This window comes from Crotalus tigris, unplaced genomic scaffold (assembly GCF_016545835.1).
Source record: "Crotalus tigris isolate CLP2741 ecotype Arizona unplaced genomic scaffold, ASM1654583v1 scf7180000018030.5226217, whole genome shotgun sequence".
Classification (NCBI taxonomy): Eukaryota; Metazoa; Chordata; class Lepidosauria; order Squamata; family Viperidae; genus Crotalus; species Crotalus tigris.
Window position 1 is genome coordinate 2,804,439 of NW_024096786.1, and position 25,425 is coordinate 2,829,863.

Sequence of the window (25,425 nt, forward strand, 5' to 3'; positions counted from 1 at the left end):
CATGTCTCCTGGCTCTAGGCATAAACCTCTGTAAAAAAAAATCCAATGTTATCAAAACTAATATGATACTGATGTAACGTTCATTCTTTTTAAACTGCTAAAACTAGAAGTGTTTTTGCAGCTGAAGATTCCACCAATTGAAGGAAACTTTTTCTCCTATGTTCTTCAAAGAGAAAGGCAGCATTGTGAAAATAATTAACTGATCCCAAGATCCAGGCATTATAGATAATAGCTATATAAAACATATTCCTTAATGATCTAGCTATATGGCACCAGAGAATGAGACTTAGCTTTTTTAATAGAACTGCTTAATAAGACAATTACTTTCCAGATTAAATTTATGTCAACATAGTCTTAATCAAGTATATTTAAATGATTTAATTATATATTGCCAATATATAGCTAACTTTCCAACACTTTCTTCTTTAAAACTGAAAGATTGTATTATTTTTAAACAAACTTGTTTTTTTAAAATTTGTGGCACCAAGCTCAATAAACTAACTGTATAAGTATTAAAGCTTTTGAATAACATCAACAAAGGCATTTTGTAAGTAGAAAAAACAATCACCAACATTTCCTCATTATGGAAGACAATGAAAAATATGGAGTTATGAAATAAACATTTAAAATACACTTTATCCAATGAATTAGTTCTCATCTTATAAAGATGGCATGTCAAGAGCACTATCCTAACCACATTTGCTAGGACAGAAATTCCAATGGAATTTAGTGTACTGAGAATAAGTCCTAAACTCTCTAAAATAGCCTTGAAACCACATAGTACATCCAGACTTGTTAACATAACAGAATGTATCTCAACATGATAAAACTTAAGCCCTTTGTTAAATGTATTAATCTAAATATTATGAAGTCTGTATAGCTAATTACAGCAAACAATACATTTTTTTCAAGATTACCTTTTATTAATACCAAACAACGAAAAAAGAAGTGTATTGATCCAAAATTCTAGCCTAGGTATTTAGAGCCTGAAATAAAATGGAATTTTGTTCCATTGAACTGCTAATAGAAGTTTATGTTGAATATCAAGAGAAGGTACGATTAGAAAAAAAAATCTATCTCGGGATTCATTTGATAGGATTTTGCTGCATTAAATTAGAAGTTTTGATCCTAACTCCAAATATGCTCCTATTCATTTGCATTTAACACTAAAATCACACTTTGCAATCTTAGCAAGAAATGACATTAAATAACACTGTATCAGCTTATAGGAACACAGCAATCCATAGAATGAAAGCAATCCATAGAATGAAAAGACTCATCAAAACATATGCTGCTAAATTTCAACTAGCATTCAATGTTACATTCAAATTTGCAAAGAGACAAATTATACAAAGACTTCTAGCTTGGATGAGCATGTCTCTTGAACTCAATAAAAATAAATGGATACAGTTGGTCAGGGAAACCCCAAAAGGGGAAAAAAAAAAAAACTACAAATGATAAAAAGTCATACAGAACTCCCCTGACCAGCAAGTTCCATTTTTAAGGCAATTTTTGTTCATTCTAACCAGACCATATTATAAAAAAATAAATGCCACTTCAAAACATTATGTACATTATGACAAATTTATCCAGAAATCATATTTAGTAAATTAATAAAGTGTCACAAATTATCATCCAGAGGTTACTTCAGGTGCTTGAGTGTGCAATTAGAATTATTCTTCATCTTTAAAGTACAGGCTTCAAGACTGAGCGCAACGACCGTCCTTCTTTTGTTAGTTCTCTTGTGACACACATACATGGCAGTGGCACAGCTTCCTCCCGTTTCTCTACAGCATTGTAACTGCATTTCTTCAAATGATCAGCCATGCTTACAATGTCCGCAAATTTCCATTCATTTACAGTACAAAAAGCTGTGCTGAATCGCCATACCTAAAAAAATAAATTTCTCTTAGCATGATGATATATTTATTAGGACTCATTCATGTGCAAAGCCATGTAGAACTCGCATTTACAGCACAAATGTTAAACATAGACTAGATCAGGGGTAGGCCACCTTGGCTCTTTTATGACTCGTGGACTTCAACTCCCAGAATTCCTGAGCTAGCATGCTAAGGGGAAAGGAAGAGGTTTCCAAGCTGAGCCATGCTGGCTCAGGAATTCTGGGAGTTGAAGTCCACGAGTCATAAAAGAGCCAAGGTGGCCTACCCCTGGACTAGATGTTTTTTTTTTTTAAAAAAAGAATCTCCAAACATCTTTTCCTATGAAGGATAATGTATAAGCATTAAAGCATTTAGTATAAGCATTAAAAAAACCCATGCAAACTAATATGGAAATGTGATGACATATATTTACATGTATTCATTTATAAAATGATACAAATGTATTGGCTGATAAGGCTTTGAAAAAGTGACCTGATTTTCTAAATTTCTGTTTGACTGCAGGGTTTTGCCATTTTTAGGACACACACTTTTCTTCTTTAATTCTCTTAATTAACTTGGCTGTAATTAGCTCATCCAGATACGAAAAATCTGGATACAGAAAGAGCTAGTGAATATTGTAGGGCAGATACCAGTATGCCCATCCCCTGAAAGTTGAACTCTTTCTTGTATTTATTATTGTATTAACTATATTTAGTTATACTGTTCTCCAAGTTGTTTCTATTTCACTGCTCCCATACTCTAGACACTTGCCTCCCACTTAGGACCTGAGAGAGAAATATCGGGACTCAATCTCTATGCAAAGATCATTCCAATTCAAAATAGAGGCAAGCAAGTTCTCACAATTAAATATACAAACCTTTTCTTTTATTTGCCATGAAAAACTTCCATCTGGATATAACCTCTTTTCCCACAACAAGATGACCATTCCGCGTGCCTGAAGTAAGCTTCCGCATACATCCCTCATTAATCTTGATACTTGTGACAGCTGACATAAACTGAAACCATCTAGAAAACCTGCAATGTGTTGTAGGACCTCAAAAGGAAGATTACTGAGATTGTCACTATGCAGCCCTAAGCAGCATCTCTTATCAGGCTCTGCCAACACAGTTGATATAGAAGGCTGAACCCCAAAGGACCGAAGATGCCGATCGTGAATAATTTTTGCTCCTTGTGTTGAAGGACAAAATCTGCGTTGAGAATATGTACATCCATAATATGCCAAAGGACATCGCTGCTCCATCCAGCCATTTAGGCCAGCATGAATATCACCGTGTACATTCTTAAAATGTGAAGAAAATTCATTTCGTCTAAACAGCTGTCCGCAAACAAATGTAAACATGGAACGCTTTGTTTGGTATCTAGTCACACATTCTAGTACCAAGTCTAGCCCAAGAGTCTGAAAAGGGCTTGGATTTGAGAGCTGTGGATTTGCATGATCACACGCAGATGCTGAAGCAATTTCCCCTACCATTGTATTTGTGGCCAGAATTGCAGAAGGGAGAGAAAATGTCTGAGTCCCAAAATCAACATGGTATCCATCAATAATACGACAATCTGATATTCCCCTCCCACCAGGAGAATCTCCGAGACAAAACAGCAATGCTGCTGTGATTAAGTCTATTCCCTGAAGGTCCATAGGATCCTCTGTTATTTCCAAATCTGATGTATCTACTGCTTTGTCTTCCTTTGATGCAGATAAACAATAATTTGCCAAGTAATTGTAGGTATGGTGAGGAATTAAAGAAAATACATCAGTTCTGAGTTTTTCTTGTTCTATTTCTCTCTGTAGTAGTTCATCGTTACAGTCATGTGACATATATATGTGGTCAGTGGTGCCATTAGACAAGCTGTGCAGAGGTATTTCATATTTAACTTGTGCTACAGGAACTGAGTTACAAACATTCGCTGCTTTATCACAGGGAGATGCATTGTGAATAATATTTGCTATATTAAATTGGCTGGAATTACATATATTTAGCTCTTCATTCTGTTGCAGTTTCTCTGTGCTTGAATCATCTAGATGAAAGCCATTATATAAAGAGATATTATCATGGCTCATATTCAGTTTGTAGTGTTTTGTAGTATCGTAACAAATGTCACTTGACCCGTTTTGTTCTAATTGTCCATTTTGATTCAAAATATCCAACTTAATACCACCAACTGCTCCCATGCCATTTTCCTCTACAGAATCGTGTTCCACCATGGTTTGAATGCTGCTATTACATATTTGTTCTTTTACACAGAAATCTGCCTTTGTTTTACATGGTAAGATACTGAGTTTTGAACTTAGCAAGCTGGTAGCAGTGTTTAGAATATCTAGAGCTGTAGCTAAGCTTTTGGTTGTTTCCACAGTGGCTTGATAAAGTGCACCAAATGATTCATCATCAACAGGCAATAAGCCATTTGCAACTGTAGCATCTGGGACACTTACAATAGAAGATTTTTCTCTGGGTTTTAACACAGGATCAGGAATTTTGGATGTCATAGTTGCAACTTTGAGAGATTCAAGAAGCATCCGCTGATCTTGAAGGGCAAGAGCCATATCTAACTGTTCAATTTCATCAACATCTTTACTTAGATTCTCATAAGATTTTCGATCTGCATAACTGACTGGCCATCTATTCCATTCCATAGTGCAGCATACAACACTTGCAGGACAGGTTTCTAGATGTTCAGCAATTTTGTTTCGGGTTACAGTAAATGGGCAGCCAAAGCCACTGTTGAGACAAGGCACTCGTTCAAGTGGACATAAAAGGCGATGCTCTTCAGCTTTACATAAATGAAATACGGCTCCACAAACCATAGGGCAACCAATTAAGTCACAGGAAATCCCAGCTTCCGATCTGGTCATACAACGCCGACTAATACAATTGACACAATGTAAATGCTGACGATCTTCCATAGTGGCAGCTTCAGTTCTAGATATAGAAAACAAGAAAGCCAGAGAAGATATCAAGGCTTTTGGTTGTAAGTTAGAACAAACTATTTCTGCAAGGAAATAAAAGAAGAGCTAACATGTACAAAATCTGAAGAAAATTTTGAATACATCGCATTTTAAAAATTAAACCCATATTTTATTTCCCCCCAAAGAAATTTAGGACAGAAAATTAAACTATCCAGTGCAATGAAAACAATATTAAATGAGATAACAAAAGAGTAAAGCCAAGAAGAGAGGAAAGACAGAGTACAATTTTGGTGCCAACTAATCGGGAAAAGTAAGCAAACTGGAGCTCACAATAGAAAAGATTCTTTAAATTGTCAAAATTAATAGTTTTTACTATAGTCTTTACATGCTCATTTTTACACATATTAAGTTGGGAAACTTCTATGTTGGCAATTTAGAGCACTATAGGACAATAGCTATGGTGGCAAAGCACCTCCTCAGGATGCTCTGTGGCAGACCTCAAACTGATTATTTTGGAAAAATGAAATTTCACCTCCATCTTTGAGCATACATTAAAAAATTTCAGACAATCTCAGATCTCAACAAACACAATGAGATTCTGACAAATATTACACGTTTCAATTGATAAGATACTTTTTAATCTGTCTTACATGTAGCCTGCATTTGCATAACCGGCCTTTTTTCGTTTCTCTTCCCCTCTGCCTCACTCCAATTTAAATCCTACATCAGTATAGCCACAGTATGGCTCTGATGAAGTAAGCGATAAAAGGTGTTAGTTGGAAAAGGTGCTATTCAGACTTCTTCCAATTTATAGTAATAATATAAAAATTGTGTATCTATTTAGAATCACATGGTAGAATTTTTTCAACTTCTCATTTTCTACCTTGTGGTAAAATATAGAAATTTATTGGGCTTATGACTTACTCAAAATTCAACATGGATGTAATACTATTGGAAACTATATTAATATGTTAAATATTTCAGGTTTGTTTTATTTTTTTTCTTGGGGCCTTTGAGTCAGTGTTGACTCAACTATATGAACAGGTCCCTGAAGTTTTCTAGGCCAGATTTTTAGAAGTGGTTTGTTACTGCCTTCTTCTTAAGGATGACAGACTGACCTGCCCTAGGTCACGCAGCTGGCTTCATTTCTAAGGCAGGACTAGAATTCACTGTCTCCAGTTTCTAGTCTGGTGCTTTTAACCACTACCCCATCAATTACTACATCAAACTGGTTATCTTCAATCACCTACAAAATGTATTACAGTACAATTACAGCCTACAACATAATTTTAAGTACTATCTGAACAGTCTTAAAGACAAGTGCATGTTGTTTTTATTCATAAATTTGCATTGTATTATTATATTATCGCATTGAATTGTATTACATTATTATTATATTTAATTTCAAAATAATCACCAGCCTGGAGACCAATCTTATCTGAAAATCAAATTAACACATGTTTGAACTTACTTTTCTTCAGATGAGCTCATAGCTGGCATAGAAGAAAGACCAATCCCTACTGATACAGTAAACGATAATTTTTTCAGGTGGCACCTATCACCAAAGAAATTTTGATCAATCACCAACTAACTTCAAAGACATTTTCTTTGTTCTATATTTACACACAGATTATAGTTACATTTCAATGGTATACCAGTACATATGTTTTGATCATGTTCATGGTAAATTTGATTGGATATTATCTGGTTCTTGAAAATTAAGTTTAAAAGATATGATTGTGCTGCTAAATTTGGAATCTGTCTTCTCTTTGCATTCATTTTGTTAATTTGTTTGCATTTTTATATTTCATTTTGTTTGAACTGGACTGTTTGGGATGTTTTTACTATCACTAATATACTTTTAACAAAATTTGTAACATGATTTAAACTAATATGATTACAGAAAATCATACTGGTGGTTCATGCTATATGCAGACCCCAGATAATGCCATTGGATTTTAATGAGAAAATATGAGGGGAAAAAGTCAGTGGCATGATTTGGGGCCTTTACACCAAGGCATGAAGAATACATGCAGGGCTTAATACACTTGTTTTCTCTCAGAACTGTTCCTCCAAACTCTAAAACTGATGGCATATAACTATAATATGATATCATTATACCGAGATTACAATAACATACCCCTAGTTAAAAAAAAAAAGAGCCTCCAGAATTCTGAAATTCTACAAATACTGAGGATTCAGAGTGAGCAAATTATCCCTATCAGTAAGTTTTAATAAACAACTGTCTTATCAATGTCTTTACATAAGAAGACGTCTGTGTTGTATCTTCTGCTAAATCTATCCCAATTCAGTCAACATTTAAGAGCCAAGTAGATTTATAAATAATCATCTCATGCGACTAGAATGGAAGTTTGCCCAGAAAAATGGCTAGTTAACATTATATCTCTGAATTTGAACAGTTTAAAATTTTAACAACTCCAATTAAGTTCTCCTACATACTGGCCTAATTCATAGTGCTAAAACATAAACCTGTTTGTATTTTGGCAGGATATGTGAACCCACATATTATGGCTTCACAATATAGCTGAATAAGGCCACCAGTTATAAGGGCAGCCTTATAAATTTCTAAAAAAAATTCTTTAAAAGCTTATTGATAAATCAGTTTAAGCTTCCGGATTATACAAAAGAATCTAGAACATGAACAAAATGTTCAAGTACAAAATGTTTTTAGTTCCCCCATTTATTATATAGATGACTATTAACATTCACAAAGAAGTCAGATAGCACCTTTTCAAACTACCACATTTTATTCTTTTTTTATTAATCTTTTTTTTATTGAAAATTTTTAAATTTTACAAAAACAAATCCCCTTCCCATACCCCCCCTCACCCCCCCCTCCCCCAACCTCCCAAACCCTCCCCCTGGACTTCCCAGAGCTGGGTACAGGCTTAATTGAAGACAAAACAAAACAACAACAACAAAAAAACTTAAAACACTTTTAAAACCTAAACAAATCTAAATACAATCATCATTCTATATAAACTCCCTCCAAAAACCACAAATTTAAACATTACTTTCTTTGAATATCTGTACCTATAATATAAAGTCTAATTTCTCCCTCTTTCTTTATCCTAAAACAAACAAGAAAAAAAACCTTTATTATACCATTAAAACTAAGTACTCTTTAGAAACTAAAAATAAGTACATATTTCCTTCAATCTTCATAGTCTTCTCTCCTATCCAAAAAAAAAAAACTTAAAAAACATATAAATCCTAAACAAATCTAAACACTTTTAGTTAAGCAAATTATTTTCTCTTAAAAAAATTAATAATAATATTTAAAAAGACAATTTTAAACATTACTTAAAACTTAAACAGGTTATACTCCCTTCAAAACACAAAAAACTTAAAACATTAAGGTCCCCTGGCTAGAATAAACAAATTATACTCCCTTCAAAACACAAACTTAAACAATACTGAAAACTTAAAACTTTAAAATCCCCTTATGCAAATTTAATCAAACAAATTTAAAACTTGAAATTTTAAAATTCCCTTATACGTCTATCTACAATAAACACATTAAACATTTCAATCTTCACCAGTAACAAATTCCATCCATAAGAAACTCCATCCTTATCAATCTCAATTATACTAGTGTCATTATTATCAGTCTCAGTTATCCGTTGTCATCGATCCTCGTATCATACTCAAGAGAAATGCTGCAAATTCTGCCTTAGAAGACTGCTCCAAAATTCCTAAATCTCCCAACGACTCCGGGGCCTTCCCAATTTCCATTTCAGACAGCAATTCCACCCTTGAAGATTGCTCCAAAGGCTTTGTAGATCTAGCTTCTCCCAGAGATTCAGAAACCACTGAATATGAAACCTCCTTAACCTTGTTCTGTTGCTCCAAAATTCCTGAATCTCTCAACGACTCCAGAGCCTTCCCAACTTCCAATTCAGACAGCAGTTCCACCCTTGAAGCCAAAATTCCTGAATCTCCCATCGACTCCGAAGCCAATACAGGTAAGGGTTCCTTAAATTCCTCCTTGTGTTGGTCTTTACAATTATAAGTTGTACAAGTTATCCTCTGCCCGTTCCTCTCTTGTTGATGCCCCTCAAACTGAGATTTCCCAATTTCCATTTCAGGCAGCAATTCCACCCTTGAAGATTGCTCCAAAGACTTTGTAGGTTAACATCTCCCAGAGATTCAGAAACCACTGAATATGAAACTTCCCTAACCTTCTTCTGTTGCTGCTTTTCTTTGGAATTGTATGCTGCACAAGTTATCTTCTGCTCCTCAACCTGGACTTCTTGAGGCCTCTCACACAAAGATTCGCCAGTTTTCATAAATATAGGCTCTTCAAACTGTAATTCTACATTCTTTTCTTCCAAAGCTTTAAACTTAATAGATGGCGATGCACATACCCCCAGGACCGAAGTATAAAAATCTTTTGCTTGAGAAACAGTATTAAGTCTATAACATGTCCCCAGGTAGTTCACCACCATTCCAGTCGGAACATCCCATCTGAATAAAATTTTTCTCTTTTTAAGTTCATTTGCTAGAAAAGCAAACTCCTTTCTTCTTCTTAAAATTTTAGATGGGATCTCCTTAAAAATTATAACATCTTGTGAAGCAATTTGAAATCTCTTCTTATAATAGGCTTGCACAATTTCATTGCGTAAAGATCTTTTACCAAAGTAAATTACCACATCTCTTGGCAGATTCTTCTGTGCTGCCACCACAGAGTTAACCCTAAATAATTTTTCAATTTCACTAAGTATTCCCTCTTTTTCTTTATTCAAAATCAATGCAAAGTCCTTTGCAACCATCTCTTTCAGATCTCCTTGCAAAGACTCTCCCAGGCCTCTAATTCTTAAGGCATATTCCATTTGTCCATATTGAAGCATAAGAATCTCATTTTCCATTTCTTTTTCCATACTTTCAATTTTCCCCTCCATTATGTCCACTTTTTCAGCTACCTCTTCCACATGGGAGTTCACCTTTTCAAGAACAGAAGCAACTCCTTCTAAAGCCAAAACAAAATCTTGTCTCAAGATCTTATTATTTTCCTCTAAAATCTTTTTCATTTCTGCCCTAATTTGAATTATAACATCTCCCATCATGTCTTGCAAATCCTTCATAGTTATTAGCTGACTCCCAGAAGAGGGTGAAACTGTTGATTTAGAAGCTGTAGAAATCCCTGGACGCTTTGGAGCCATCTTAAAGAAAAACCTTTAGTCCTTCTTAAAAAATTATAAAAATTCCTTCAAAAATCATAACTCCCTCCAAAGAAGGTCATTATAATAAAAAGAAAAGAGGGAAAAAAAAGGAAGAGAAAAGGAATTAAAAAAAAGCTTTACTCCTTCTTAAAAATTGGAAAAATTAAACAGAAAAAAGTCCTTCAAAAAAGGGTCATTACAATAAAAAGAAGGGAGTTCAAAAAAAAAAAAAGGGAGAAGAAAAAAAAATAATTAAATAGAAAAAGTCCGTTCCAAAAAAAATACTTAGAGATACCAAAAACAACCATTCCAATCATAAGAAAATAAAAAAGGGAAAGGGAAAGGAAAGAAAGAGAAACACCAAAAAGCCTGCCGGTCAGCATTCTAACTTCAGAAAAAAAAAACACCGAGAGATTTGCCGATCGCCATTTTACTTTCCCTTTCAACAAAAAAAGAAAAATAAAAAGAGAGAATAAAAATAGAAACAAGTCTTAAAACTTAAAATCCAAATAAATCAAAGAAAGCAAAAACTAAATCCTCTACTCAGCTCTGTCCGTTTATAAAAAAAAAAACTCACCAGTTCTCTTTAAGCACGGAGGTGTTTGCAGCGGCTCGTTTTGTCCCTGAGGACAAAAACAGCTGGGAAGCGGAGACAAGTCTGAACTCCGTGGGAGCACTCCTTTCACCCCCCCCAAAAAAACTTGGGGGGTGCAAAAGAGGCTCTACCACTATTCAGACACTCTCTACCCCCCCCCTTTGCCCGGGAGGGGGATTTTGAACCGCTGAACAGCTGATGTCTGCTTTTCATAGCGGTTCTTACACTTACCCAGGAGAGACGGCTACAAAGTAGCCGCCATCGCGCGCGCAAAATCCACCGGAAGTCAAACTACCACATTTTATTAAAAGGCATACATTTTTGTGAGCTACAGCTCATTTGCAACCAAAAAAGGGAAATAAAAATATTACATATAGAAAAAACATCCACCCATTTTAACATCCATTTTAAACATGTCATCAAAATCTAACTATTTAATACTAATCAGTATTTTCTTTACACCATATAAATAAATTTATGGATATCACACTGAACAGGCTAAAGTTTAACTTGTGACTCTTCACCCACTTTCAACATAGTGAGATTTATAGTTATTTTTAAATAGCCTTTAGAACATCTAGTAAACATGAAATAAAAGTTTCTGTTAACTTATTATTCTGTTAACTCATCTTAAGATCATAAAAAAACCCCAAATTTAATATACCTTAAGTTTCACTAACCTGTTTATATAGAATATCCCAACTCTTTTGAGTTCCTACAAATAATAACTATCTTATCAACAATCTTCCATTGTTTATTTTAAAAACTATTTTAGCAAAACCTTCCATTGTTTATTTCTTTAAACATAATTCAATTTTATGACGTGGTTCAAATGCATCAGCAGTATCTAAAATAGCAATACTGAATTATTGTCAGTACTGGACAGTGTGATCCTATGTCTACATAAGGAATGTCATGCTTAAGTTTGTCCAATAAACTTTACCTCTTTTTGCATTAAGTTCCAATATGCTACATACTAGAAATAGATAGAAATCCTGATTCAAAGAGGAAGAGATTAGAATTGGAGGAGAATATTTACGTGGCATATGTTAGAAACTTCCTAATGAAGCTAATTTAAAAACTAATTAACACCTAAATAACGAAGTAATTAGAGAAACAAAAATGTAAGGAACCAAATAAAAGCTTAAATAATACTATGCCCATATCTCCTATATTGCAACAACTCTAACTTAAGCAAGACAATTCAAATCTGGAGAGTAAGAGTAAGCCATAATTATAAATGATATTTGGAATGCTTGCTTAGACAATATAAATCATAGCTGCAGATTCAGAAATAACCCAGTACTTTCTGGTGAAAAGAAATATACACTTTATGGGAAAAGAAATTTGAACACACTTTGAATGTTGATATCAAATATGAATTAAATTACCAAGAATTAGACACTACTTTCTGGCATTCTGCATTAAAGTCTAATATAACACTACATGTAATTAATGTATAAATCCTGTAATACGATATTCCATTTTTTTTCCACATTTAAGTAGTCTTTATAGAAACCAAATGTTGTATATATATGTATACATACTTGAATCTGTTCTCTGAAAATTCCTAAGTCATAAGAAGTCCTGAAAGAGAAAAAAGTTAGTCAGTGAAATGTATATTTCTAGAAAACTCCTGCATATTATTGCAAGCATTACAGTGCTTTAGTTGATGCTGTTTCATATTTCACATGTGAATAAAATTTATAAACTTCCATCATACTCTAAAACAAACAAACAGCCCACAGCCAAAATAAAGTATACCAACTGTACTCTTTTAATCAATAGGAGCAGCTGAAATACTAAATGAAATAGATGAATATTCAAGCCATTGTTTAAAATTTTACTCTCTGGTATGACAGAGAATAGATTTTGGCTTTCTGTGTGACATCTTTTCAGATAATCAAATAATGCAATTTCATATCCTTATCCTGACGCTTTTAACATGATTAAACTTTCACCCTTGTGCATAGGTGTTTCTTTTTTTCAAATTCCATGATCATCCTCACTGATATTTTCTGAATGACTTAATTTGTCTGAATCCTTTGGTATCAGAAATGAACCTATCAGTTGGGGTAACATTTAAGCTAAAAAGGTAAAGGCACAAAAAGGAAAGAAACAATCAACTTACCAGATTACAACTTTCCAGCAGTGAAGGTTTTTTGTATAATCTCCATTCTTATTATATTTAGATGGCGGCACAGCTAAAACGCTACAAAGATACAGAATCACATGGATACATTCTTTAAAAAGCCCATAAAGTCTAGAATATCACTAGATTAAAAAAAATCCTCTTAATGTTTTAAATTGTAAACATGTGAAATAACTCCTTTTCTCTCTTAATTTATTAAACTACAACCAAGTAAACAACACAAATGTATGATTAAAACTGTAATCTAAGATATAAAATTTTAAATAAAATTCCTCCCCATGTGATGTTTCTGTTCAGTGCTTCTCCCCTATTGTCTTCCTCTCCACATGTCTTTAATCTTCTTGCTGTATTACCTTGTTGCCAGAATAGATTTTCAGCTGTTGTGGTTTTTTTCCCTCCTGTAACAAAAACAAATTAATTAAATTCAATAAAATGTCACCTCTGTTTTAATACAGTTTTATTCTTTAGATTGAAATAAACTGTGATGATTAGAAAAAACTTTAGTCACAATCATCTGACTACTGATGTAAACTTCAAAACAAAAGAAACCACTTGTTTACAAAGGAATTTTCTCTTATAAACTAGAGAAAAGTGAGACAATGAAACATATATGAGCTATACCCAACTCAGATTTGTCTGCCCACGTAACAGAAATCCACCATACAAACAGTTGCAAATGTATGCACAGATTATCCAAACTCCTCTTTAACATATATTACAGAGCATACTCAATCTGTTTTCTGGGAATAAAACAATTCGCAATGAGCTGGCAAAATTTAAGGGACTCATACTGACAGAATCTAAGGAATTCCTAAATGCTATGAGGGATTTTCCAGTCTCAGTGGTTAGTCATTCAGAGACCCGGATCAGTACAAGCTGGTATACTGTTACAAACTGAGAACTGGTAAGAATACAAATACTGTATATCTTGTAGTGAATTAAATCAGGCATATACCAGGATGCAGACTCAAACATACAGTGTTGAATAGCAGTGGTGGTAGATGGTTAAAAAAAAAAAAAAAAAGCTCCTTTTGCACTACCATTGCAGGGTTTCCAGGGGTGGGGGAGTGTTGTGTGGATCTGATCTGTTCCAAGACTAGCCATGAGGATGTCTCATTTGATTACATTGCTCACATCAGCTCTTAGACACAGTTCTTGGGGATGTTATTGACTTGGAAAAGAGTGCCATTTGATCAGAAAGTATAAAATCAGTTTCAATTATTTTGACTAGAAGTACACAAGACACCTCGAGGGGTTAAGCCACCTCCTTGTATTCTGATCTCTAAAATTCAGCATGGACAGCTTGCATGGGCCCATTGGCTGGTTCAGCTTATTGTGCAAAGGGCAAAAATAGAGTCTTCCCAGTGCTGGTTGTCCCAATTACAGTGTCACGGTCCTGATTTATCTAAGTCCAGCCTTTCTCCCCTCCTCCCCGACACCTCTATTTCATATGTAATTTGCTCTGGTTACTCTGAAAAAAATGACAATATAAAATTAAATCCTATGTAAGTCCCAAGCTATGGAATGCAAGCCCTCAATAATTTTATTTGGTTCCTGCCTTTAGGAATTGGAATAAAACATATTTTTATCAAGTCTTTCATTATTAACCTTAGCATTGATTTTATTTTTTTAATTTTCTAATTTCTAATCTTTATTTTAACAATATTAAACTTAAGAGTATCTGAATAGGAAAGTGAGATCTAAATCAAATAAAGAACTAAGTAATGAAACCACTTATTCTAATTAATGTTATAAAATTTATCAGCACTTGATAAAACACTTGTATTCAAGAATTGACAACAATGTCCAGCTAGAGAGCACTTCATGATAGGGAAGTTTAGAGCAGGAAGTAGATGAAAGAAAAGCAGTGATATCCCAAAAATCAGCCTTCTCTTCCCAATAGATTTCCAGATGCATTAATAAACATGCTTAAAATGCTACATGAAGATCAGAGGATGAAGTTACTTTTTTGGCAATTGCAACTGGTGCAAATCTGATTTAAAAAACCTGGGGAAGTAATGGATCTGATAAAAAATATGCATTTTCCCATATTTTTTTCTCTTATATAATGGTACCTTACTCCAACTGATGCTAAATCAGATATAGGGGTATTTGTATATTTGTAATAATTCTGTAGTTGGATTATGATGTTATAACTAATGTTGATGTGATGTTGCACACTTTCATAGGACACTCTGTCAACTGAATGCTCAGTAACATGCATTAGATCACCAAATGCTGGCAAAGAATGCAGAGCTTTGTTAGTACTTCACAATCTTTTATGGTTTACTATGTAATTCTTCATAATCTTAGCATTAATCCAGTTCTTAGAGACAAATATGCTATCTTTTGCTATCCCACCGAACTACAAAAGACTAATGTGTCCCATAAATAGCATTCAATTATCACATAATTGGAATATAGAAGTGGACCTTCTTATTCATAACAATTACATTCCAGCATATAATCATGGTTAATGAAATCACAGAAGAGTCACCAGGCCTATGAGACTGAAGAGTTAGACCTGGAAAATAACTAAAAAATTACAAAACAAAATCATGAAAAAAATATAAGGAAAACGTTGAAATAAGAGTAGTCTATAAAATTATTAAAACCAAGATCATGGCATCCGGCCCTCTCAATTACTGGCAAATAAATGGGGAAGAAATGGAGGTAGTGACAGATTTTATCTTCCTGGGCTCCAAGATCACTGCAGATGGGGACTGCAGCCAAGAAATTAAAAGACGCTTGCTCCTAGGGAGGAAAGCTATGTCAAATCTAGACAGCATACTAAAAAGCAGAGACATCACCCTGCCAACAAAAGTACGTATAGTCAAGGCCATGGTTTTCCCAGTTGCAATGTATGACTGTGAATGCTGGACCATAAGAAAGGCTGAGGGCCAAAGAATTGAGGCCTTTGAACTACGGTGCTGGAGAAGACTCTTGCGAGTCCCCTGGACTGCAAGGCAATCAAACAGGTCAGTCCTAGAGAAGATCAACCCTGACTGCTCTTTAGAAGCCCAGATCCTGAAGTTGAAACTCAAATATTTTGGCCACCTAATGAGAAGGAAGGACTCACTGGAGAAGAGCCTAATGCTAGGAAAAATTGAGGGCAATAGAAGGAGATGACAGAGAAGCAGTAGACATCAGCTTAAATGGACTCCAGAAGATGGTAGAAGACAGGAAGGCCTGGATGAACGTTGTCCATGAGGTCACAATGGTTGGACACGACTTCGCAACTAACAACATAAAATTATTGAATCAAAATATGGAAGGGGAGTAATCTTCCACTTGCTCCTGCTCTGAACTGTCTGTGCTGCTTCCTGATGAACCTTAGTTGTGGAGGGTGTGACTGTATTTAAAAGTAGCAGATAATTATGCATTGCCAGGTCTTGCTTTTCAGAACCTGTCCTTACAGAGTTGAAAAGCAACTTCTAGCTGCCTACTGAACTGGATGTTGTCGTTCATTAATGGGGCAAATTAAACACTTTATCCTCTGTGGCACTTCCCAGCTGCAGAATCTTATATTTTCTCTCAAAGGCAAAGCTAGCATGAACATTTGCCATATCTCTTAGCAAAGTTCTCTGTTATACACTTGCTCACTTTCATTATGTGTAGGGAGAGAATGAACATATAAGGTCAAAACAGTATAAACCACTGGGAAACAGAAGCCAAATCTGTAGCTTTTTGCACATGTACACAATGGTGGAGTTCAGAACTGAGTGCCAAAAACTGCAGACAGGCAAAACCTATGTACCACAGATAATGAGCTCTGGTTTATATAAACAATGGTAAATATCTGAAACCCCAGATAAGAAAGCCATGGATAATGAAGTCCAGTTATAGAATTTTCCCTTAATTGATAATCAAGATGTCCTAATTGTCTTAGTGGACAATCACTTAAATATGAGCCAGCAGTCTGCTGCAGCTGCCAGAAAAGCCAACACAGTGCTAGGCTACATTAACAGAGGGATAGAATCAAGATCACGTAAAGTATTAATACCACTCTACAATGCTTTGGTAAGGCCACACTTGGAATACTGCATCCAGTTTTGGTCACCACGATGTAAAAAAGATGCTGAGACTCTAGAAAAAGTACAGAGAAAAGCAACAAAGAGGATTAGGAGACTGTAGGCCAAAACATATAAGGAATGGTTGCTGGAATTGAGTATGTCTAGTTCAATGAAGAGAAGGACAAGGGGGGACATGATAGCAGTGTTCCAGTATCTCAGGGGCTGCCACAAAGAAGAGGGAGTCAAGCTGTTCTCCAAAGCACCAGAAGGCAGGACAAGAAGCAGCAGATGGAAACTAATCAAGGAGAGGAGCAACCTAGAACTAAGGAGAAATTTCCTGACAGTTAGAACAATGAATCAGTGGAACAACCTGCCTCCAGAAGTTGTGAATGCTCCAATACTGGAAGTTTTAAAGAAAAGACTGGACAGCCATTTGTCTGAAATGGTATAGGGTTTCCTGCCTGAGCAAGAGGTTGGACTAGATGACCTCCAAGATACCTTCCAACTCTATCCTCCTCCTCCTCCTCATCCCTTTACTTGAGCACTTAACCTAAGTTCCCATAATTGAGACACCCTTTCTTACTTTATTAGTTTCCAATTAAATCTGCATTTTTTAAAAAATAATTACTAACAAAAAGAACAAAAATGCAAGAAAAAGTATTGCAAATGAAATAAATCTGCTGCTGCTGTTTGTAAACACTAGTGTCTTAAATTGCAACAATACCATCTTTCAGTTCCTGGAAGTTGTTCATGAAATATATCAAGGGTTCTTTCATCTCAAGTTTCTAAAGTCCATAAATCCAACCTCTCATTTTCAATGTAAGTTTAATGAGAGAACATTTCCATCTACAGAGATATTGCTGATAGAGTATTCTACATAAACAAATATATTTTTGGTAAATCTGCCAAAAGACAACCTTAGTGAAGTTAGCCAAAATACTACTGTCATATCCAAGAAAAGCAGGAAAAAAAGCTCAAAATACTGAAATACTTAAATCTTTCCAATCTATGTAATTTATTGCATCTGAAGATTTCTAACATATGCGTTTTACAATTTCAAATTTCTTGAATGCTAGTATTTATGCTGTTATCTCCTGCAATAAACTTTTAAAACTTTAGCAATGCATTTGAGGAGCTTATTATTCTAGAAAATACTTTTTGCATTCCATTTGTGGATGATTATTGACTAAATCACAGCTGTGTTTTAAGTTATTAAAATTGAAAAATAGTTCAAATGAACTGGAGCGAAATCCACGAGCATGATTTTGAAATATTTCCTTCTACAGGTTGCCAAATAAAGTAAATATTTCTATGATTTCTTCCAGCCAACGTCATCTTTTAATACAGTTCAACTATATTTTTTTCATATAAATAATTGTTGATTTGAGACACAAACTATATCTGTTGGGTAAAACTAGAAAATAAACCTGGGAAATATAGGGAGCAGAATGTGTGCATAAGGAGCTGACTTGTTATTCAGCAACATATATTTAATTACACTGTCACCGCATTCTTGCTTGCAAGAACCAAGTTTCTCTTACTGAAGTGAAAATATCCAATCATAGCAACAGAATAATAGCCTTTGATATACTGTGCCTCATTAATGATCAAATCTTGAAAAGCAGCTGCTCATTTCTCATTAGGTAATGTCAGCAAGTAAGTTTAGTTCATCAGATATGTTGAAGTACATGTGCTTGCCTGTTACCAACCAAGAAACCTAAAAATACACACAGTTCTGGTGAGATGTACACTGCTCTTAGAAGGTTCAGGCCACCTGATGTTATTGTACATATTACAATCAGCTGACTACAGTTGCCAAAGCATGTTTGGAAAGTCTGCTAGCACAAGCAGAATTCCAACCATAACAAACAACCCAATCACCAATGTTTGTATGAGCAACAAAGATCATATTAATGATTTGAAACAGAAATTACTCCAAATACCATCTACCTCTTTGGTAACCAGTTACTTAGTGCAACAGATATGAACCTGATAGCTGAATGTTAATTCCACTTCTGATCATCTTTTATCCATTTTATTATTTTATTTTTATTATTTCATGTTTTATTATTTTATGTTAAATGATTATCTTCCTGTTAACCAGATTAGATCAGACTTCACAGTGAAGCACAGTGTGTCCTATCAGCAGCTCAGAACTCTCAAGCCTACCCACAGGAACCTCCAAGTGGGTAAAAAAAACCAGTTTACAACTGATTTGACTTACCTTTTCTTCTAATCATTTCTAAAACTTGATAAATTTTTAAATTTAAATGCCATGAAGCAACTCAGTGACAAATTCAACCTAACTGGCATATGGGTTATCAAACTTAAGACAAAAATTGCTTGAATTTTATCCATAGTTTGTAGCCCTCTTTCCCCTTTCTCTTGTTCCTTCCCTTATATAAATGGGGGGAAAGAAGATACAACATTAGCTATATTTTCTTGGTACATCTGAATCTGGGAACAATGTCCATTAGTTTCTAAGAGAAGAAGCCAATTTTAATTAAAGGATTCAGATTCTGGTCTAAATGGAATTCTGCCAAGTTCACATATCACAGTCAGGCATAAAAACCAATGCATAATTCATTAATACACAGCCCTCACATGAATATATTAGCAAAACATTACACCAAAAGTATAAATATGATTATATAAGCTATATAAATAAACTATTATGTGAACATAGTTAACAAAAAAAAGCTAAGAAGTACACAGGAAGTATGGGTAGATCTTTTTTGCCAATGATTTGTATTTTACTAGTGGAGAATTAGGACAATAAAAGCCAATTATAAAGTTTTTAGAACATTCATTTAGGCAAGACCTGTGATTTCATGGATTTCCTTTAAATTAAGCAATAAGATAAAGATTCTTATTCTTGATGCTGCATTCCATAGTGAAACTATATGTTTCAAGGTATCACTACATCAGAGAGATCTGTTTAACAAATATTCAGCCATTACAGTGTAAAGGAAGATATTAAGACATAGAAGTGACCGTCATGTTATCCTAAAAATACAATTGCTGTCTATCTTGGTAACTCATTTGCCACTTGTTCATTACCAGCAATTACGTTTTCCTCAAAATTTCAACAAAATTTATAAAAATTTATAAAAATAGAGAAGCACACTACCTGAAAAAACTCTTAACACAGGTGACTGAGGCAAACAGCATGGCAAGAAAGGTCATAAAATGGGGCAAAATTCAATTAGCAACTGTCTTACTTAGCAACAGAAATCTTAGGCTCAATTGTGATCACATTTAATGGTGGATGATGTCTAAAACAAAAAATTACCAACTGTACTTGAAGTCTATTAAATTCAATAACTGTTAAATTGAGAGTCTACTTGTATATTTTACTAGATTTTTCCATAATCTAATAATAAATCATTAAAAAAACTCTCTATGTGTTTGGGCTCAATGTCAAAAACCTACTTTTTCTTTTTTTTCTTTTTTCATTTTCTTCCTATTTTTTCCTGCAGATTTTGTTTTTGAATCAACCAAATGTCAATCCATTGGTGGTGACAGAAACGGTCAATGGGATTGTTGCCTAAGCCTGTGATCATGGACTGAAAGAGGCTGACTGGCCAAAACTCACTCAACTGAGTTTCTTGCCTAAGGTAAGACTAGAACTCATAGGTTTCTGATGTGGAGCCTTAACCACTAGATCAAACTGGCTCTCATCAAACATCTACATCAATATTGTATTTTACTTCCATCAATTAATATTTCTCATTTGAATATTTCTAGGGGAAATGATATGTAGACACTTTTTTAAAAAAAAATGCCTAACTAAAGGTGCTGGCTAAACTCCTCTGAAAACTAATGTTCACAATTTAGATAAAGTACTTAAAAATATCAATTCTTTAATATGCAAGTCCCTGAATATCTGAAAAACAAACAATATAGCATAATTATATACATATTGGCCACAGCTTACTCTGTACTCAAAGATACAAATGCTATAGCTGCACATAAACTATCTGCCCATTGAGACTGGAAATTATTGAATACTGAATTTTAATTCAGACAATATAACTTCATAAGAAAATTAAATATTCTCAAATATTAGTTGCTATAAGTTATATTACTACATTTGCACCCTGACAGTTTTGTAAACTAGAATATACAAGAAAAGCTGCCCAGAAAATCCTGTACTTTGCATCCACTGATGTTTTATGGGAGGGGAGGAGATTTACACTTAATTTAGGAACAATAGATTCCAGACACATATCTCTCTTCAACTCAATAAAAAGAACTGTCAATGCTCTGTTCATCCATGACTTCCTGTACACAATAATTTACCTCTCAGCATATACAAATGTTCTCTGAATCAGAACGATAATGTATTTTAAATAAAACAAAAACATACTTAAAAATCTTGTAAAACAGTCCCAGAAAAAAAGAAATGCAAATTAGGTATGAAATATATATCAACTAGGATCTGAAAGTACAACAAACACTCCTATGCTTCATGCCTAGCTATTCAATGACATGTTTTTCAGTGTGGTAATACAGGTAGTCCTCAACTTACAACTGTTTGTTTAGTGACCATTCAAAATTACAATGGCACTGAAAAATGAGACTTATGACTGTTCTTCAGTTACAACTATTGCAGCATCCCTATGATCATGTGATCAAAATTCAGATGCTTGGCAACTGGTTCATATTTATGACCACTGCTATGTCATAAGGACATGTTACACCTTTTGCAACCTTCTGATGAGCAAAGTCAATGAAGAAGCTAGATTCACTTAACAACCGGATTACTAACTTATCAACTGCAGTGATTCACTTAACCATGGCAAGAAAGGTTGTAAAATGGAGAAAACCTCATTTAACAAGAGAAATTTTGGGCTCAGTTGTGATCATAAGTCAAGGACTACCTGTAGCTACTTAACCAGCAGCCATCAATTTATCTCTTCACTGTCCTAGCTAACCTAACCGAAAATATGTGATAGACTCAAGAGGAAACCCCTCGGTGTCATTTGAATGGCAACTAATCTGGATAGGGATTTCTCTTTTTTTTTCTTTTAAAAAATACAGTTGTGATTTAACATATTTTTAATCAGAATTAAGGCAATTGTACATAAAACTACTTAGAAATAATTACCACAGATCTCAAAGACTAATTTCAAGGACTATTTCTCAATATGTATAAGTTTGTATTGTTCATGTTTTGGTTTAAAAACATCATGCATTTCTGCATGTAGTCTCAGCAGGTGGCAGCATCCCTGGACATGGAAATGCAGCAGGATCAAGAATATCAAGGCTGTGGGCCAAATGGGAAATGAAAAAAAAAAAATCAGAAAAAGGCAATTTTAAACTATTTCAGTATTACTTCCCAGAATATTATATGGACATGTTCATAAAATCACTAATGCTCACGCTCTACCTGAATATGATTTGGGGTTTTTATTTCATCCTATGATTTCTGAAGAACTTTCAGAAAAAAATGCTTTATTGTGGAATATGGAAGAGCTTAAAGATAAAACAGCAGACAGTATTTCAGCAGAACTATTTAAAAATAAAACATAGTCCCTTCACATCCTCCCAATGAAAATGTTAATTTTGATTTTCTTGGCTTACACAATAGTCCTTATAATACTCTACTTGAATCAAGAACTATTGCAAATTTCATTTTCAAAGAACTGTTGACCATTATGACTCAGCTAAAGTCAAAACATTATTATATGACATTTTCATATATGATGAATTACTTACTATTCATTTTCCATGTTCACCAAAATCCAGAGCTGGGCACACTAAATAACATTCACTCTATTCTTTCATTGCTAGAGGTTTTGACATGTAAATTTTACAAGATTTTGTACTGTTCCCTAAGATACCAAACTGAGGATGAATTGCTTCCTGATTTACTCAACAGGAGAAGCACTGTAGTGCTCCTTTTGTGGCTTCAATTAAATTAGCTGCTGTAAAAAATTAGCTGCAGTTCTAACAGTATCCTGTTTCCAGCTTTCAGAATGTCAGGCCTACTTAACTTTCAGCAGAGAAAAAAAGCAGCATCTTTTAAGATATTTACTGTATACACAAGACTACAATGCTTCAATAAGGGATCATCTCAAGAACCATCCAGCGTTGTCTGTTCATCTTTACAAACAAATCAGGACTGGTAAACACCTTTCTCTACAGTCAAACACAAGGGCGCCTCTTTTTAAGGCACAAGTTTTCCTCCCAAGGCAATTTTTTCTTTTTCTTTTTTAATCTAGACTCTCTAGGGGCTAACACAGAAGAGGGCTGCACTCCACTTACTTCGTGTTTTTATTTATTTTGAATGCTCCAATTAAAGAAAACCTTCGACGGAATGATTTAACTTCGCCTTGAAGGAAATCGGGAGGGCTAAGAAAGAAAGAAACCGCGATGACTTGCAGCTGTTGTTCCTGCGCAGCGAACAAAAGAGCTTTCTTGGAGCAGCCGGAGTTGGGCGTGCCCGCGGTTGTGTGAATCTGCGTACCTTCCCATTATTAATGACCGATACAGCTACGCGAATTCATCAGCCCGGGATGAATAAGGGGACGGCCTACTTACTCCCTCCCACCACACACACTCTTATGCCATTGTCTCCCGGGTGGGGGAAAGAGGAGGGGAAGTGGGGGGCCGCCAAGGGAAGAAAGGCACCTCGCCGGACACATAACGCCTTCGCCCATCCTTTCACCCCGGACCCTGCCAATGCAGCGGAGACCAAAGCCTACTCTTCTCCCCCCCCCAACCCGGCCAAGTAGGCGCCGGGCTCCGTGGGCCACCTCATAAAGGCACCAGCTGTCAAACAACGACGGCAACCTGATCTCTCCCGGTCTTTCAGGAGGCTGTGGCCGGCCGCCCTAGGAAGGCCCGGACTCCGTTCGCCTGGGCAGGTCCCCAGCCTCCAGCAACAGCACAAACGACAACCCCACTGTTGGCTGGTTATTCGTCTGGCCTCAGCAGCAGCAGCAGATGCCGGGCCAAGCTCCGGACCCTCCACCTCTCGCGCACTAGGACTCACCGCCCAGCCGGTCTTCCCCCTCTTGCCTGTGAAAGAGCCCCAAAACAGTTCGCCACCCTTCCCCGAGACGTTCTGGGGCTCGTTCCGGTGAGGGGCGGGGCAGAGAAGGCCTCGTTCCGGGTGCCGCTCCTTCGCCCCACCCCTCCATTCCACGCCAGCAGGGGAGTCGGTGAGAGTGGAGGGGCCGCTAAAGACGTCGCGGCCAGTCACGTTAATGACGTAAAGACGCAACTGTCTATTCCCCCCCGCCCTCCCCAAAGGAGCAGGACAGGGTTGTTCCAAAGTGGTAATTTCGTTGCTGCTTGTTGTTGTCGTTAAACTCGCTCGCGATGTTGGTGGAACATTCAATACTCTTTTATTAATGAGTTGATGACTTAGCATTAAAAATCGCCCTTGTAATTTCCACTTTATGGTAAGTCACCAACCTTTCTTGAATGGAAGAATAGCGAACATCACCAGTGGGATTTTTTTTACTGGGGTAGATCAACAGGTTTTAAACCGAATTACAAAGCTGAAATTGCAAGACATGAATGTGATTTTTAAACCAATCACTACTATTATGTTAGAACTCTGCACCCCAAAACAAGCAAATGATTTTCAACTGTTAGAGAAAGAATTGTTTCCATAAATAACGTTTTCAAAATTTACGTGGAAATAGCGTTGTGCATTGTATAAGTAAAATTTTATTATCGAATTTATTTGCTACCCATTGTTCGAAGCAACTCTGAGCAGCAAAATCAAGGCTCGGATATAAATTGTTATGGCATATTGTTCCTAGACCAGGGGTTCTCAACCTTGGCAACTTTAAGACTTGTGGACTTCAACTTCCAGAATTCTGGGAGTTGAAGTCCACAAGTCTTAAAGTTGCCAAGGTTGAGAACCCCTGTTCTAGATCTACATGGAAAGGGAGAAGAGGGTAAGACAGAACTTTAGTTCAGTCATTGGCCGACAAAAGTACAATCAATAAAACGAACTAAAATTATCCCCTAACAACAAGTACTATTAGCACATAATTTTGCTACTTTAAAAGAAATTTCTCTGGATTATTTAACAAATAATAAAGAGTGCCCTGGACATTTAAATAAAAGAGGGGTAATCAACTGGTGGTAAATATTCCTGTAGGATTGGCAATACAGAAGAACATGGACTGTGGTTTCTATGATAGCTATATCACAGGGGTAGTATCCGGTTTCAATGAGGTTTGCTATATTTCTTTCCAGGACAGCTGTGGGGAAAAGTGATAATCAATTCCTCTGCAGGTTAACCCTCTTAATTCTTGATATATAATGACTTTCTGGCGACTTGCAAGAGAGAGACTTGCACATGCACAGAAATAATCTTATATTTCACTTTTTTTCATGGAGAGGGTTATTAATAATAGCACCTACCTGTTATCCTGTAAGTTCCATTTCCTAAATGTATACCCTAAGCCCATCTGTACTTTCCATCAAATTTTTGCAGCATAGTAACCAATGGCATTTTGATGCAAGAAATACACACATATCTGTACAATGGACCCCAAAATAGATGTGACACAGTTAAAATGTTAAAATATCCAACTCTCTAAAAAACGGCACTGTTTCTTTAATACTTCCTGGTTTCATCCATGTAGGTGATGCAGGGTGCCTGCTTTATGTTCCATTTGTATTGAACACACAACAAGGTAAACTTCACAC

At 35.4% G+C, this 25,425-nt stretch overlaps 1 protein-coding gene across 1 annotated transcript; it reads right to left on the minus strand.

Annotated features, from left to right (window-relative positions):
- Positions 1 to 280: 280 nt before the first annotated feature.
- On the minus strand, positions 281 to 23,840 carry FBXO30 (F-box protein 30). Its single transcript, XM_039346848.1, has 7 exons — positions 23,750 to 23,840; positions 13,090 to 13,134; positions 12,716 to 12,796; positions 12,132 to 12,171; positions 6,278 to 6,361; positions 2,758 to 4,819; positions 281 to 1,890 (listed from the first exon to the last, which is right to left on the minus strand). The coding sequence occupies exons 5-7, from the start codon at positions 6,304 to 6,306 to the stop codon at positions 1,687 to 1,689; spliced, it is 2,295 nt and encodes a 764-aa protein (XP_039202782.1). The 5' UTR covers positions 6,307 to 6,361; positions 12,132 to 12,171; positions 12,716 to 12,796; positions 13,090 to 13,134; positions 23,750 to 23,840; the 3' UTR covers positions 281 to 1,686.
- Positions 23,841 to 25,425: the final 1,585 nt, after the last annotated feature.

Bases quoted from the DNA above. Each gene is read 5' to 3' on its own strand.
- FBXO30 (XM_039346848.1), bottom strand. From the start codon at position 6,306: ATGCCAGCTATGAGCTCATCTGAAGAAAA. The intron at 4,820-6,277 runs GTAAGTTCAAAC...TTCTATATCTAG, and splicing joins ATGAGCTCATCTGAAGAAAA to AACTGAAGCTGCCACTATGG. The intron at 1,891-2,757 runs GTTTGTATATTT...TTATTTTTTTAG, and splicing joins CATGGCAAATAAAAGAAAAG to GTATGGCGATTCAGCACAGC.